The sequence below is a fragment of the Cervus canadensis genome, chromosome 14 (genome assembly GCF_019320065.1).
Source record: "Cervus canadensis isolate Bull #8, Minnesota chromosome 14, ASM1932006v1, whole genome shotgun sequence".
NCBI lineage: Eukaryota > Metazoa > Chordata > Mammalia > Artiodactyla > Cervidae > Cervus > Cervus canadensis.
In genome coordinates, this window is record NC_057399.1 from 50,644,711 (window position 1) to 50,663,065 (window position 18,355).

The 18,355-nt window shown below is 40.2% G+C and overlaps 1 protein-coding gene across 21 annotated transcripts in view; it reads right to left on the reverse strand.

Moving 5' to 3' along the window:
* ELAVL2 (ELAV like RNA binding protein 2) overlaps nucleotides 1–18,355 on the reverse strand; it is a 169,209-nt gene that overhangs the window by 12,838 nt on the left and 138,016 nt on the right. For all 21 annotated transcript variants that reach the window (XM_043487266.1, XM_043487263.1, XM_043487259.1 and 18 more), the window contains one exon: nucleotides 945–1,098. In XM_043487266.1, the coding sequence (XP_043343201.1) occupies nucleotides 945–1,098 (154 nt within the window). The remainder of the gene's footprint in view (nucleotides 1–944; nucleotides 1,099–18,355) is intronic.

Consider the following 18,355-nt stretch of genomic DNA (forward strand, 5'->3'; position numbering starts at 1 on the left):
TCACACATTATATTGCACAACTATTTCCACTGGTACTCTAATTATGAGAGACAGAAAAGGAGAGAGAAGGACAACAGGGATAGTGAAGGAGGGAAGAATGAAAGGAAAACCATACAGAAAAGAGAAAAACCTATTTTCTTTAAAAAAAAAAAAAAAAAAAGACTGCTCACAAAATCTTAAAGTGCCTGCTTTAGTATATGGCACTACAGGTGATTTTTTTCCCCCTCCTTAGCATGCTTCCTTAATTTTAATATGTTTTAGAAAGAATACTGCTTTTATAATAGAAAAATGTGCCTCTACTTTATTTTTAAGATCCATAATCAAATCTCTATTGCTAGTTTTTCTTTAAGTGAAAGCTCTAGCAGAAGACTCCCTTCAACACAAAATTTTTAATAAACATATTGGTCTACTTATTTTGGTTTGGTTAAAAGTAATATGAGACTAAAATCAATTTCTAACACTTAAAATTTCAAACTCTTATGCATGCCTATACAACACAGCATGGACCTGAGGAAGTCTTAACAGCAATTACTAATGTAGATGTAGTGTAATTCTCCCTTGGAGAATTAGCAGCATTAAACTATGTTTTTCACAAACAGTAAGACTGTTACTTAATGCTTCATAAGGAGGTTGAGAGCTTTTTTCATGCAGCAGCTTAGAAATGAAGATTATTAATTTGTAATAATTATTTGCAATAACATATCCAATGATTATTATAAACCACAAAACAGACTCCAAACCTGCAACTTTGGGAAGGAAATGACTCAAGCTTGCTCACTACACTATCTATGCTTACCCATGCATCTCTATGAACAATCCTAGCAGAAAACTGCATTTTCTGGCCCATATATACACCTTTGATGTATTTTAGAGGCAAGACTTGGGTATGAGAAAGCAGACTATTTCACCATCTGCCAGTCAGACAGCAGAGGCTGCCTACTTACCAGTGACCTGGTCAACAAGAATACGAGAAGTAATGATGCGTCCATATTGTGAAAAAAGTTGCTCCAACTCCTTCTGGGTCATTGTTTTTGGAAGTCCACTGACGTACAAATTAGCATCTCTGATGGAAGCTGAACTTGGGCGAGCATAGGAAACCTGGAAAAGAGTAGCGAAATGTACATGCACACTCAGTGACCTTCCTTCCGAAATTCGAAAACTGCCTCAAGTTAGCTTTTCCATAAGGAGCATACAACAAAACATTCAAGCATGTCCAGTATGAACTGTTTCACTCCTTTCTGGAGAAACTCTTGACAAGTGAGAAACACCATTCCCCTGGGCAAAGAGAAGAGCATATCTACCCCAGGTTTGTAAATGTTCAAAACTGGCCAGCACAGCAGAGTAGGACTCCTGGTAATAAGTTGTCCTCCAGGGGGCCAATCTCCTAAACTAGGGATTTAGGCTCAACTTGAATGGTCAAGCTTAAGGATTCTAAATTCATCTGACACATTTGTGTGACCCGTTTTTGGGCCTCCCATTTCAGCCGGGGTGGGGGATGGTACACACTTTCTAAAGAATTTAAATATGCCCTTTTCTGAAATTATTTAGCAATTTCAATTAAACCCTGTATTATTTAATAAACGCATTGTAAATAAACATCTTGAAGCAGATTATCATGATTAAAAAAGAATAGCTATCATCCTTAAATTCTCAGATGTATGAATGGACTGTATCTCCTGTCATCCTTGTCTATTGTCTTGTCCACAAATCTCTTTAATCTTGATTAAAAAGGTCTTAAGCCCATCTATTGATTTATTGACTTCACATGCCCTTTCAAAAGGCTTCCCACCTTTGAGATAGAGTATCTAAACTTCTACCAAGATGAAGACAGAATTAGTCCATGTGTATGTATCATCAGCACACACTTATATACACGCCAGGAGCGAAGGAGTTAGAGCTGCGTCTCTCATCACTGCATTCTCTTCAACTTGGCACATCGCATGTGCTAGAATATCTGCTGAGTAAAGCCAATCTAGTGCCCCACTGGCCCCACAATCTGCTGTGGATCCACAACAGTTCACAAACCACAGAGCAGTCAAAGTGTTCATCAAGTCACTTAGATCTTGCCAAACTGTGCTCGATACCTCTTTGCCTATAACGTCTCTTTGCCAATTTTAAGTCAGCTCTGAGTCTCTTGTGCTATTTTGACTCCATTTCCTTTAGTTTAATAGTAAGCTCTTCTAGACTACCTACAAGGACAGAAACTTTACAGCATACCCCATTTGCCAGACCGCTGACAAAAATGGCCAAATGAGTCTAGCTCTGGGTTTCATTTGGTGGAGTACCATGACAGGTCAACCTTCTGCCTGTTGATTATAACCATTAGTATCCATCTTTGGGCTTTCATGGTGACTTGGACGGTAAAAAAAAATCGCCTGCAATGCAGGAAACTCGGGTTCAATCCCTGGGTCAGGAAGATCCCCTGGAGAAGGGAATGAGGGAACGGCTACCTACTTCAGTCTTCTTGCCTGGAGAATTCCATGGACAAAGGAGTCTGGGAGGCTCCAGTCCATGGGGTCGCATTGAGTCAGACACTACTGAGCACATATATTACACTTCTTTACCATCTTGGTCACCAGGGAAGCCCCAATACATACATGATCACCATAGGTAATCTATATTATTCCTTGGGAGAATCAGTGTTAGTCACTTAGTCATGTCCGACTCAGGGATTCAACCATTTCTGTCAATGGTCTGGCAAATGGGGTATGCTGCAAATAATCAAATAATCTCTAATCCACATAAAATTCTGTTAGCACAGAGCCTAAAAACCCAGGTGACTATACTATAAATATTCACCTCTAAATACATCTAAGAATGCAGGTAAAGACCTAGACCATTAAAGTTGAGGGTAACCTGAGTCCCTTACTGTGCTCCATAATAATTTACTCATGCAGTGACATTCACTGCTTTGAGCATTTCAGAGGAGTGTGGGTGGAGTGTTTTAAAAGTTATCCTAAAATATATTTAGGAAAACGGGTTTATATTTAGTGCTTATGTAAAAGCTTTGAAAACATACTTGGGTCAGTTATGTTATCTACATTTTTTTTTCTTTCATTGTCTGGTCTTCAGTTCACACTGCTACTTTAATTCCAACCTATACTGACTATATTTTCTTATCCACTGTATTCTCAATGCTCTGGCATTTATGGCCTTGCTCCAGGAGAGACCTCCCTTCTGAGGAATAGTTAATTCTAGAGAGCAAACAACTCCCCTGGGAGGTATCTTTGATATACAAACCAGAGGCCACAGCCCATCTCCTTTATCAAATCCTAAGACCAAGCCAATATTCCTCCCACTCTGAATCAGCCTAGGGCCAGGTACCAGACAATCAAATGGAAAGTCAAAGTGTTAGTCACTCAGTCCTGTCCCACTCTCTGTAACCCTCTGGACAGCAGCCAGCCAGGCCACCCTGTCCATGGGATCTCCCAGAATACTGGAGTGGGTGGCCATTCCCTTCTCCAGGGGATCTTCCCGACGCAGGGATTGATCCCTGGTTTTCTGCACTGCAGCCGGATTCCTTACCGTTTGAGCCACGAGGGAAGCCCTACCACTCCTAGAGCCCAGAGCCATCCAGAACTACTCAAATTCTCCAGTGCTAACCCCACCCAGTCTACCTGTCCTGCCTTGTCCTTAGCTTTCCACCAGGACCCCAAAAAGGCCGCAGGCCATGCTCTGCCCTCTCCCCTCTGCCTCCTGGCCATCCCTGGGGCCTGCCCATGTGACCCTGCATGGTATGTTCTGCCTCCTCTTTCTGAAGATCTTAAAGTATAAGCTTCCTCCTTCATAACAATCATTTATGTATGTCTTACCTGATTACCCAGGTGCATTTTCAGAATACAGCTACACTAATAAGGCTCCAACTCTCAATAAAAAACCATCTCAACACTGACTTTGCCAAAGAATTGGTTCCTATCACCACAGGCAGGACACGGGTGACTCGATCATACAGAAACTCATGGTGGCAACAGTATTTCCATTTAACTTACACTTCAGGGGCTTATGGGACTTCACCATTTGCAAAGCATTTTCGGATACAGTATTTTGTGCCTCACAACAACCCTGTGAGGTAGGGAGGGCACATATCAGTATCTTATAGCTGGGGAAACAGATACAGAAAAGGTAAGTAACACTGCTAATGTTATACACAGGTGTTGAACTCTGGATTAAAATTCTGATCTTCTAAACCCTTGCCCGGGGAGTTCATCTTTCACTGTCCTATCTCTTTGCCTTCTCATACTGCATGGTGACTGTAGCCATGAAATCAAAAGACACTTGCTCCCTGGAAGAAAAGTTATGACCAACACAGACAGCATATTAAAAAGCAGAGACATTACTTTGCTAACAAAGGTCCGTCTAGTCAAAGCTATGGTTTTTCCAGTAGTCATGTATGGATGTGAGAGTTGGACTATAAAGAAAGCTGAGCACCGAAGAATTGATGCTTTTGAACTGTGGGGTTGGAGAAGACTCTTGAGAGTCCCTTGGACAGCAAGGAGTCAATCCTAAAGGAAATCAGTCGTAAATATTCATTGAAAGGACAGATGATGAAGCTGAAACTCCCAATACTTTGACCACCTGATGTGAAGAACTGACTCATGTGAAAAGACCCTGATGCTGGCAAAGATTGAAGGCGGGAAGAGAAGGGGATGACAGAGGATGAGATGGTTGGATGGCATCACCGACTCTATGGACATGAGTTTGAGTAAACTCTGGGAGTTGGTGATGGACAGGGAGGCCGGGTGTGCTGCAGTCCATGGGGTCGCAAAGAGTGGGACACAACTGAGCGACTGAACTGAACTGAACCCCTTGTCCTTATCTCCTTGCCCAGTTTTCTTGCCATGATACCACATAATAGTAACCAGCTTATCAGTGCATTTGTCCTGAAAATTTGAAAAATTAAATGAATCTTAACTGTTTCTTAAATATATACACAGTGAAATTGAGGACAGACAGCAGAAAAAGATGGCACACAAATTACAGTTATGTCAAAAGTTATTTTATTTCATTTTTTCATTAATATTTTTCTACAGCAATTTTTCCCAAGAAAGGATGAGTGGCCACTAATTATGATTAACTGGCAAAATATCCATACATAATTAGGATTCTGAAATGGGTTTTATTACTTTCTAATTTTTTGAATGCCATCAAATGAGCCATGTACCACCACCCCACCCCCAACCACTTCCAAGAAATAAAGATGAAGGAAAGGCAACAGCTCTGCTCCCAAACCAATGTGCTACCTCTCCCCTTTATTTGATAAACAAACACGTTTACTATTTCCTTTGATTTAAAATAAACCCCTTCCCCTGCTTTACTGAGGATTCTCCTATCAGCAAAATCCTCCATTCCAGGAAAGGGAAAATATTTCTTCCTCTTCTTCCACCTCAAAGGATTAGAAACAGAAAATGCATTTAGACCAAGGTATGATGCTGTGAAAGTGCTGCACTCAATATGCTAGCAAATTTGGAAAACTCAGCAGTGGCCACAGGACTGGAAAAGGTCAGTTTTCATTCCAGTCCCAAAGAAAGGCAATGCCAAAGAATGCTCAAACTACCGAACAATTGCACTCATCTCACACGCTAATAAAGTAATGCTCAAAATTCTCCAAGCCAGGCTTCAAAAGTATGTGAACCATGAACTTCTAGATGTTTGAGCTGGATTTAGAAAAAGCAGAAAACCAGAGATCAAATGGCCAACATCTAATGAATCATCGAAAAAGCAAGAGAGTTCCAGAAAAATATCTATTTCTGCTTTATTGACTATACCAAAGCCTTTGACTGCTGTGGATCACAACTATGGAAAATTTTTAACGAGATGGGAATACCAGACCACCTGACTTGCCTCCTGAGAAATCTGTATGCAGGTCAGGAAGCAATGGTTAGAACCAGATATGGAAAAACAGACTGGTCCTAAACCGGGAAAGGAGTACGTCAAGGCTGTATATTGTCACCCTGCTTATTTAACTTATATGCAGAGTACATCATGAGAAACACTGGGCTGGAGGAAGCACAAGCTGGAATCAAGATTGCCGAGAGAAATAACAATAACCTCAGATATGCATATGACACTACCTTTACAACAGAAAGTGAAGAAGAACTAAAGGGCCTCTTGATAAAAGTGAAAGAGGAGAGAGAAAAAGTTGGCTTAAAACTCAACATTCAAAAAAACTGGAAATAGAACTGCCATATGACCCAGCAATACCACTTCTGGGCATACACACTGAGGAAACCAGATCTGAAAGAGACATATGCACCCCAATGTTCATCGCAGCACTGTTTATAATAGCCAGGACATGGAAGCAACCTAGATGCCCATCAGCAGATGAATGGATAAGGAAGCTGTGGTACATATACACCATGGAATTTTTACTCAGCCGTCAAAAAGAATTCGTTTTGAACCAGTCCTAATGAGATGGATGAAACTGGAGCCCCTTATACAGAGTGAAGTAAGCCAGAAAGATAAAGAACATTACAGCATACTAACACATATATATGGAATTTAGAAAGATGGTAACGATAACCCTATATGCAAAACAGAAAAAGAGACACAGAAATACAGAACAGACTTTTGAACTCTGTGGGAGAAGGTGAGGGTGGGATGTTTCAAAGAACAGCATGTATATTATCTATGGTGAAACAGATCACCAGCCCAGGTGGGATGCATGAGACAAGTGCTCGGGCCTGGTGCACTGGGAAGACCCAGAGGAATCGGGTGGAGAGGGAGGTGGGAGGGGGGATCGGGATGGGGAATACGTAAATCTATGGCTGATTCATATCAATGTATGACAAAACCCACTGAAATGTTGTGAAGTAATTAGCCTCCAACTAATAAAAAAAAAAAAAAAAAAAAAAAACCTCAACATTCAGAAAACTAAGATCATGGCATCTGGTCCCATCACTTCATGGCAAATAGATGGGGAAACAGTACAAACAGTGACAGACTTTATTTTTTGGGCTCCAAAATCACTGCAGATGGGAACTGCAGCCATGAAATTAAAAGATGCTTACTTCTTGAAAGGAAAGTTATGACCAACCTAGACAGCATATTAAAAAGCAGAGACATTACTTTGCCGACAAAGGTCCATCTAGTCAAAGCTATGGTTTTTCCGGTGGTCATGTATGGATGTGAGAGTTGGACTATAAAGAAAGCTGAGTGCCGAACAATTGATACTTTTGAAATGTGGTGCTGGAAGGGACTCTTGAGAGTTCCTTAGACAGCAAGGAGATCCAACTAGTCCATCCTAAAGGATACTGGTTCTGAACATTCATTGGAAGACTGATGATGAAGCTGAAACTCCAATATTTTGGCCACCTCATGTGAAGAACTGACTCATCTGAAAAGACTCCAATTCTGGGAAAGATTGAAGGCAGGAGGAGAAGGGGACAACAGAGGATGAGATGGTTGGATGGCATCACTGACTCAATGGACACAAGTTTGGGTAAACTTTGGGAGTTGGTGACGGACAGGGAGGCCTGGCGTGCTGCAGTCTATGGGGTCGCAGTCGGACACTACTGAGCAACTGAACTGAGGAAGAAGAGTTGCAATGAATGGGGTAAGAACTTGTACTCTGGAGATTCAAATCAGTTTCTAGACCAACTTTTCTATCCAACAATTATCAGCAATTCTTTTTTTCAATCAGCAAGTCTTGATTGTGATTTTTCTATAGATTTGGAGCTCAAACTGGTGCCCTGTTTTAATTTTTACCTAGAGAACGACTCTAGGGCTATCTGAAACTTCAAGTTGTTAAGTCTGTCTTTGTGGTTCTTCAAGACTAAAATAACACTCCATGGAGAAGACCGGTGAGATGGTTTTGTTTTATGGCTATTTATTAGAAATACTTCAATAGGATGAACCTCCAGCATATGTTCCAGGAGGGTCAAAACAGCTTCTTCCTTCACCAAATGCAAGGTGTTCCCCAATCTGCAATCACTGGATTAAGAGATAGGTTTGGGGTTTTATTACATTTCACTGCCATTTAAACAGGTGAATATTTAATGCCTGAGGAGCAAGGTTATGAAATGTCAAAACTACTAAGTGAAGGATCTAATTTAAGAGGCAGCCAGAGAGTCTGCAATTTAAATATTTAAAGATGATACGGAAAGTACAACACTGAACACCAATCTACTCCAAAGATAGCATTTTATATCTCAGGTTTATTCTGGAATTCCTCACAAGCGTACAAGTGATATTATAAACAAAGACAAGCAATGCTGAAATTACTTGAAGGGAAAGGAAGGGAGACAGAAGTACCAGGCAATAAATGCTTTAGTCAATGGCTTCTCAAGCTGTTCTTCACAAAAGAGACCTGACTGGACAAAATAGAGATAAAAATAGATTTATCAAAGTAATCAGGTCCTGAAAATGGAATAGTTTGAGACACAGCATATTTCTTGTAATTAAAACCTCATTTCTTCATCAGCATGCACAGTCACTCAATCACGTCAGACTCTTTGCGACCCCATGGACTGCAGCCTGCCAGGCTCCTCTGTCAATGGGATTTTCCAGGCAAGAATACTGGAGTGGGTAGCCATTCCCTTCTCCAGGGGATCTTGCCAACCCAGAGATTGAACCCGGGTTTCCTGCACTGCAAGCAGATTCTTTATCATCTGAGCCATCCTTCATCAGCAAACAAAACTAATTATACATTAAACATTCAAGGACAAGTAACACATATACTATGAATGGGCTGTCAAAACACAAGTTAATAAAAATACACAGAACTAAGAGAAATGAAAATGTGGACAAGAACTGGTACTTTATTACATGTACATAATAAAGTTTAAAATCCCTGTACATCACTTTAACAGGAGTATGTCTAAACGCTTCTGTCCAAAAGTACAACTGCTCTCAATTCTCTCCACTTCACCAACAGAAAGATCAGTGACAGTGGACATTAATACCAACCGATTAAAGTGATAAGGACTATAAATGAACAAAGCAATCTCTTCTTTATTAAACTCAGGACATCTGAAAAATCTCCCACTGGCAAGATCACCAGTAAACAACTTCTATCACTTGTCAATTACTGACCCAGGACTATAAACACTAAACCTGAAAAAAAAATGAGACACAGGCCACTTCAGACTTTTTTTGGAAGCTCCATTCTGCAGCTGAAAGGAGTGGACAAGGTCACAGTTACGCCTATTTAAACTGAGAGTTAATTGCTGTTCATATCAAAAAATGGAGCCTTGATGGGACTAAGAAAAATGACAGTATTGCTAAATAAAAATTAGCTCCAGCTCTGGCAGAGAGTAGCAAAGGTCTTGTGAAAGCATCAAGGCTTTACAGACAGGGGGCTACATTGGACCCACCAAGACAGCTCAGAAGCACAAAGAAAGACATTAACTTCTAACCACAATTCAGGCCATAGACCTCAAAATCCACCAAGAAGGAAGCAGTGTCTTTTGACCCACGTCTAAATGCAAAACCCTACCAGGAACAGGTCTCAAACACACACCACGACATACACATATCAGTCCAAGATTATGTTTGGCGTAAGAGCAAGCATGTTTCACAGAGGGTTGCAAATGAGTAAACTTGAAAGAGAACAAAGCATACAGAAACAAGTTCATAAGAAATTAAAGATTAGCCCTAGTGAAGGAGTGAGAGCTAAAAGGAATAATCACACGTAACAGGAAGGCTTAGCAAAGGTATTATGGATTAGAGCAGCTGCCTCTAAAAGGTATTCCAAGACACAGAATGTAGAATATCTCAACAGTGGAAAACACACAGAACCTCAAATTTTATTGAACACTGGGTTGTTTGAATGCTTTAGTCTATGTAAGATTGTTTTGATTCAAAAGAGACGTTCAGAAATACCACAAAATATGTCTGATCAGGTTATTCATCTCAGGGATTCCATAACGCTTTAAGACTAATTTCAAGTTTCTTAGTTGTTTATGCTTGAGAGGCCAACAGGCAGGAAGGCCAGGGGTCTCCAAATGGAGGAAATAGGCTGCAAGTGTCAGACAGTTTTAATCTCTCTCTCAAGCGGCAGGAGGAAAGAAAGTACTAGTGTTGTTTTTTTCTTCCCCTTCTCTATACAAATTTAAAAGGGGGTTTCTTTTAAAATTCTGCGTTGCCATGACAGAACACCTGGTTCTACCTGAACTTAACTTTTCTCAAACCTTGAGCTAACTAGTGCGTTTTTCTTACGGAAATCTTTGTCTTAAGCTATGTTAATGAACTAGACTAGACTCTATCTTCAAGTTTGTTCCACCTATGACTCAGAACCCACTTGACAAACCAGTATGTTTTACTGGTAACACTGGTCTCCTAATCTATGTTAATGAAACTCTGTATTTACTTGGAAACCTGCCTTTCTTTAAGATTCATGTCAATCATTATACAGCCCAGGATAGCGCACCTGGTGCCAATGTTGTCTCAAAATGCATGTTGTGGGTGAGGGGCCTGGTGCCAGTCTCTGAGTTTTGAGACATTCCCTTTCTCTAATCAGCAGACCGCTAGTAGCTATATAACACCCTGCTAAAGACTAGCAAGGGGGCACTCTCTTTGCCCCCTTCTGATGTCTATGTCAGAAGCTGTCTCCATCTCTTTTACACTTTAATGAAACTTCAGCGTCTGCCTATAATGCAGGAGACCAGGGTTCAATCCCTGGGTTGGGAAGATCTCTTGGGGAAGGAAATGGCAACCCACTCCAGTATTCTTGCCTGGAAAATCCCATGGACGGAGGAGCCTAGTAGACTAAAGTCCATGGGGTCACAAAGAGTCAGACACAACTGAGTGACTTCACTTTCACTTTCTTTATTACACAAAAGCGCTGAGTGATCAAGCCTCCTCACTGGACTTAGATTGAATTCCTCTCCTCCTGAGGATAAGAATCCTGGTGTCTCTTGTGGCTCAACAACAACCTTTCATGCTCAGGGTACTGACTACCTATTCTATATGAACACACACGACCTTCAACAGTTTCCCAAAGCTTTCCACTCTCAACGGCCCTGCGTTAAGGTAAACTGCTCTTTCCACTCATCTAACTTTTCATCACTTCAGACACTGCATGGGCATCACCTGGGCCTGAAAATCACCTCTCAGCCATCCCCTCCACTCTAGTATGAGCTGGTTACCCCTCACCTGTGCCCACACTGCATTATATGCCTCGTTCTCCTAAATACTGAGGAAACCAAGATGTACTCATCTGTTACCATGTCTTGTGACTAGCTCAATTCCTTGAAATATGATACCTTGTCTTTATCTTGGCTGTACACTCCAGCACATACCACACATTCACTGTAATGAGGACAAATGATCTTCACAAATTTACTGAGGATGCTTAATTTTTGAAATCTTGTCTACAAAGATAGAAAAGGCCATAATCTGCTAACCTAACAAAAATCCTATGTTATGGTACTTTGTGCATATACTAGACTATTCTAGTTCTGTTGCTCAGTCATGTCTGACTCTTTGTGGCCCCAAGGACTACAGCACACCAGGCCTCCATGTCCATCGCCAACTCCCGGAGTTTACTCCAACTCATGTCCATTGAGTCAGTGATGCCATCCAACCATCTCATCCTCTGTCATCCCCTTCTCCTCCTGCCTTCAATCTTTCCCAGCATCAGGGTCTTTTCCAATGAGTCAGTTCTTTGCATCAGGTGGCCAAAATATTGGAGTGTCAGCTTCATCATCAGTCCTTCTGTTAACGGAGTATAGTCTCCTCGGTTCTGTCTCGTCATAACAAAGATTTGAAGTGATGGACATTAAAGCCCTCAGCGTGTCACAGCTCTCGGACAGCCCATGTTATAGTTCTCGGACAGATCAGTTTTATTTAGAAAATAAAGGAAAATACATCCTCAAGGCATGAGGGCATGCGACCCAAAAGGCGTGAAGAGAACAGAGAGAGAAAGACACAGAGCATGCGTGCGTGCGGGAGAGAGAGACCCCTCGGCCCCTCTTTATATGTTTCCTCCTCCTCCTGGGCCTGCCCTATGTAAATTGTGCTAGCCAGGAGTGCTGTATGTTCTACCTGAGGTCCTCAACTCCAGTCCTCAGACCTTCCTTTATTCTATCTTCGTGGGTTTTTCCCTTCCTTGTCTTTTAGCCACAGCCATTCTGGACTCCTGTTTCCTACTCTAACTACCCAACACTTCCAATGAATATTAAGAACCAATTCCCTTTATGATGGACTGGCTGGATCCCAGTGCAGTGCAAGGGATTCTCAAGAGTCTTCTCCAACACCACAGTTCAAAAGCATCAATTCTTTGGTGCTCAGCTTTCTTTATAGTCCAACTCTCACATCCATACATGACTGAAGGAAAAACCATAGCTTTTACTAGATGGACCTTTGTCGGCAAAGTAATGTCTCTGCTTTTTAATATGCTGTCTAGGCTGGTCATGACTTTTCATCCAAGGAGCAAGCATCTTTTAATTTCATGGCTGCAGTCACCACCTGCAGTGGTTTTGGAGCCCCCAAAACTAAAGTCCCTGTTTAAACTGTTTCCCCATCTATTTGCCATGAGTGATGGAACCAGATGCCATGATCTTAGTTTTCTGAATGTTGAGTTTTAAGCCAACTTTTTCACTCTCCTCTTTCACTTTCATCAAGAAGCTCTTTAGTTCTTCTTCACTTTCTGCCATAAGGGTGGTGTCATCTGCATATCTGAGGTTATTGATATTTCTCCCAGCAATCTTGATTCCAGCTTGTGCTTCATCCAGCCCAGCATTTCTCATGATGTACTCTGCATATAAATTAAATAAACAGGGTGACAATACACAGCCTTCATGTACTCCTTTTCCTATTTGGAACCAGTCTGCTGTTTCATATCCAGTTCTAACTGTTGCTTCCTGACCTGTATACAGATTTCTCAGAAGGCAGGTCAGGTGGTCTGGTATTCCCATCTCTTTCAGAATTTTCCACAGTTTGTTCTGGTCCACACAGTCAAAAGCGTTGGCATAGTCAATAAAGCTGAAGTAGATATTTTTTTGGAACTCTCTTGCTTTTTCGATGATCCAACAGATGTTGGTAATTTGATCTCTGGTTCCTCTACCTTTTCTAAATCCAGCTTGAACATCTGGAAGTTCATGGTTCACATACTGTTGCAGCCTGGCTTGGAGAATTTTGAGCGTTACTTTACTAGAGTGTGAGATGAGTGCAATTGTGTGGTAGCTGAAGCCTTCTTTGGCATTGCTTTTCTTTGGGATTGGAATGAAAACTGACCTTTTCCAGTCCTGTGGCCACTGCTGAGTTTTCTAAATTTGCTGGCATATTGAATGCAGCACTTTCACAGCATCATACTATAGATTCCATTAAACATTAAAAAAAAAGATGAAGTTTCATTGTTTAAATTGAGGATTCAAATCCTTAGAAACAATAAATTCTTAAACACAGTACTATGTAGCAGAGATAAGGATATCTTAACTTGAGAGCAAAAATATAGACATCATTTGGTCCAATATCTTCGTATTTAGAAAGAAAAAAAAAAAAAAAAAGATTTCATAAAAGTGAAGTGACATGTCCAAAGACAGAACAAAAGAGTTAAGTGTAGAATTCTGGAGTTTTGACTCTTCTTCCAGGGGTTTTCTATTAAGCCACTCGCTGCAACACACAATCATGCAAATTTCTACAGAAATGATCAGATATTTAATATGGAGATACTAAACAGACATGCAAGAAGAACATTAACTTTGCTGAATTTTTTCTTATACATGTATAAGGAAAACCTGAAATATATCAAGTGAGTCTTTCTCTTAGAACAGTTACTATATTTCTTCTATTAGCAGTGCTTGAGAATTATTTAGGAGATATTTGAGGAAAATCTAACATGGGTGAAGCGAGTTGGAGAGAGAAAAATATTAAATTATAATTCCTGAGACTAATGCTTTGTCTCGTTTTTTTTAATTATATACCATTAAAAATAAAGTAAAAATAGCAACTGGCTATTTTACACTAGAGACTGTCTCAGCTTCACATTATTTCCAAGTTTTAGTGCAGCATCACTAAATAACATTCAAGCCAGCTAATTTTTGTATCTAACTTAAAGATGTAGCTAAGAATCACTTAAGAATCAGCTAAGAATCATTGAGGGCAGGAGGAGAATGGCACAACAGAGGATGTGATGGTTGGATGGTAAAACTGACTGAACGGACAGGAATTTGAGCAAACTCCAGGAGGTGGTGAAGGACCGGGAAGCCTGGCATGCTCCAGTCTATGGGGTCACAAAGAGCCAGACACAACTGAACAACAAAGAATCACTAATGCTGTAAGAATAAGTGATTATGTATGGGATTATTAAAAAACAACACTAAAACTATGAAAGAGCCTCAGAAAAACAAAAGTATACTAGTTGTAAAATTTGTTATTAAGTAACTAATCACAAACAGAGGACTTGACAGATTAGAGTTCCCCTTTCACACATCTTAAAACACCTTCAGAAAAATAACTTTGAGCAGAGTTTATTAAATGTTACCCAAAACAGTTTCATCCATGAAAGGTCCATAAATGAGGACCTGAAGGTCCATAATGATGTCATCATAGATATCTTTATATTTTTTTATTAAACTATCATAGTTGGCCAGTATCTGTTCTTTTTATTTCTTCTGTTTTGGCTGTAGTACAGAGTTGGTTTAGCAAGGACTCTCAGCCTGGTAAAGACCAACAGCAAGTCTATGGTAAAGATGTTCTTGAAATGCAATTTGGAGAGGTCACAAATGCCTTTCAAATTCCTCAAGATCTTTGCATGCAAAGAATTTAACAAAAAATAAAGCACAAGCAGAGCAAAGGGAGTAGATACGGCATGTGAATGGGAGTGTGTGGTTAAATAATGTCCGCTACTGCAGGGGTGGTGACTGAGGCATTCCAAGGTCTAAGCCACAATCTGCCAATCAAAATGTTCCATATTCCATTTCTAACCCCATACCTCCACTGAGCCCATTAAAATTTTTGCAAGTGATTATACTAAAGTGGCATGGGAAAAAAAAATAGAGTTTCAGCTGTAACCACCGAAGAATACCTTCAATAGTGGTTAAGAAAGTAGATGCCTTTACTTTTAGTATTAAAAATGAGAAATGAGCCTGTGTTCATTTGGCCACAAAATCTTTAGAAATGTCAAGTAACACGAACAAGGTGTTAACTGAGACAAACATGAGTTAATTTAGTACCTGGTCAAAAAACTTACAAAGGAAAAAGAGAATACACTATTACTGGTGAAATTCAGGCCACAAGAGAGCAATTTTGAACAACAGTGCCCTGCAATTGGTGCTTGTGCTAGAGCTAACCGTCCAGAGCCACAAAGCAGTAAAAACATAGGGCATGGGGGTCTCACAAGCTAAGTTCAGGTCCTGGCTCTGTGACTTACCATTTATATAACTTGGGAATATTTCCTTAGGTTCTTTGAAGCCTCTATGTCTTTATTTGTAATTTGAGGTTAATGATAGTTCTTACCTCACAGTGACCTTACATAGATTACATGAAATATTAAAACTAACAGTACAGAACTAGAGAACAATAATAATATTTTAATCACAATATAATGATTTAATATGTGTAAAATCATGTAACAATACAGATGATGATAGTTCCTAGTGTTTAAGTGCTTACCATGTGCCAAGCATTGTGCTGGGCATGTTACACTTATTAATTTGGTTGATTCTCTTAACAAGAGTATTAATTGGCTACTATTTTCAGAGGCCCCAATTTATGGAAGAAAAAAACTCAAATAATACCATTACCTCTGAGATCAGAGAAGATGAGAGAGAGAGTTTTGGCACAGAGCAGATGTACTTTAACAGAAAAACAAAGATTAAGTTAACAGAAAACCTGTTCAATGATAAAGTAAGCCTTATTCCAAATCTATTGCAGTTATTATCAAAATTCATATCCTTACAATAAAATCTGTAGTTACAGCATCACAAAATGGTACAAGTATTTTACAAGAGAGCAACAGATGAGTACGTTTGGAAAGCCTGAAGCCTGGCTGAAACCAACCCTGATGGAAAGGCCATCCGACTGTTGCACCTCAAGGCTCAACACAGAGCATCCTTTTTTTCCCTGAACACACCTCTAGGTTTGTGGGATCATCTTAGTTCCCAGACCAGTGGGGAGGAGATCAAACCTGGGGTCTCGGCAGTGAAAGAGTGAGTCTTAACTGCTACACCACCAGGGAATTCCCATCCAGCACCTTTAAATGGGCTGATAAGAAAGGCCAACTTAACTTCTCCAACAAAGTGCCACGTATCAAATCCTCCCACTTCCTGACTCCATCCTCAGGGCTCTCTTAGAGCTTAATGTGAAATGCCAAATGAGAAAAGGGGTTCTTCTGGGGGAGTCAACAGCAGACACAATAAATGAACTTCATGAAATCAGCCTAACATCAGGTTAGAATAGGTTCCATGTTTGTTTCTGAATATGGGATAGTTACAAGTCACCATGCAGCCAGTGCCCAATGACACCATCAGAATTCACACTATGTGAATCTTAGTGAAAAAACACTAAGAATGCTACAGTAGCAGGTAATAATGTCAAGTTTTTACTTTAAACACTTTCACTAAATATACTACGAGGACACTGGGGAGATTTAGAGCAGGGAAATCTCAGTACTTAAGACTCAATACTCAGCTGTGCATGGGCTTCTTCATCAGGGCCAGTGCAGAAGACTGTCTCATAGCCTCCCTGCTCACTGCCCCCAAGTGACTGGGAGTACTGTAATGCACTTACAAAACTTTTCTAGTATTAGGCGTTAAGCTCCTAGAGGGTTGAAACTTATTCTTATATTTCCAGTCATCTCAGTATCCATGGAGTCCCTATGGATACCAAGATCCACAGATGCTCACAGTCCTCATATAAAACAGTGTAGTACAACAAACATCGTCAGCCCTCCGTATCTGCAGATGTGAACCACAGGACTGACTATATGTCTGTATATATGGATGCCCCACCCACCAAGTAAGCATGCCAGTATCCGCTGAGTGAATCCAGTCCACGGCCTCCTGCAAAGGTTATCTCTGAAGTACCTCTCAGGCAAGATGACTAGAAGGTACGATGCTTGTCCAAACAATCTAGCATTTTGTACTTCATTGGAAACGTTAAACTGGCTTATAGAAAAATAGCTGGACTCTTCCAATTCTTAGAAAGTTATTTTGCAGTAAAAGCTTCTTAAAGGGTTCTTTCAAGATTCTGATACATGATCAGATGCAATCTCCAACAAAAACCATACTATCAGGATACCTGTCACAGCTTTACCTTCAAAAATAAACTTTAAATATGATTTATGTAGTATCTGACCATCTAGTATGTCTAAGACATTGTTGACAGATTAAAAAGCTGAGTTAGAAAGTTAAACCTAAAGAAGGGACTACACACTACAGCTGATATAAGTAAAGTGGCACTGTTTAAGAATAAAAACTAAGCTGTTTTTTACTGGGTGGTAAAGTGTGGGAAAAGAAAAAGGTTCTCAGCAAGTCAATTTCTGTAGGTTAAATATTCTAGGGCTTTCACATACTCCATCTAAGATTTGAGAGAGGAAAAAGGAATCTACAAAAGAGACACACATGATAGACAAAAACACAGACTCATGGACATTATGTAGAAAATCTCACATGAAAAATAGCAGTTAAATCTTCATTTATTGTAGAAAAGGAAAAAGAGTTGGTAAATCCCTTAATCATTTTACGACATCTTCATTGAATCGGAACACCTAACAGGAAGAGATAGGTTCACTTTTAATTTCGCTTATAGTTTGAATTTTCCCATCTTTGAGTACACTGAGCAGGTCTCCACTCTTTCTTGTGAGTCAATAGCTAGAAACTTCCTCATTCAGAAATTATAAACAAAAGCACAAGCATTCCATGAGGTGCTCTGAAGACAAAGACTACCTGTTCTCAGAGAGCAGACCACCAAATAGGAGAGAAAGATAAAATGCAGTGAAAAATAAATGCTTTATTAGCCAAATAAAACTTAGGAAGTAATGACAATGGTATATTAAGTAGTATAGGCAGGGAAAGAATCAGACTGGAATCTTGGAGGATGAAGAAGCCAGACATGAAAGGATAAAAATTTCTATAGGACAATGACAACACTGGAATAGTAATTCTACAGCCTTAAATGTCACAGTCAAGCTTTTATAAAAAGGGAGTAATGGGCTACTAAGGCTTCCCTAATGGCTCAGATGGTAAAGCATCTGCCCACAATGCAGGTAGACCTGGGTTTGATCCCTGGGTTGGGAAGATTCCTTGGAGAAGGAAATGGCAACCCACTCTGGTACCCTTGCCTGGAAAACCCCATGGACGGGGTAGCCTGGTAGGCCTACAGTCCATGGGGTCTCAAAGAGTCGGACACTACTGAGCGACTTGACTTCAATGAGCTACAGAAATACACATGTATGTCACACACATATATAATATTG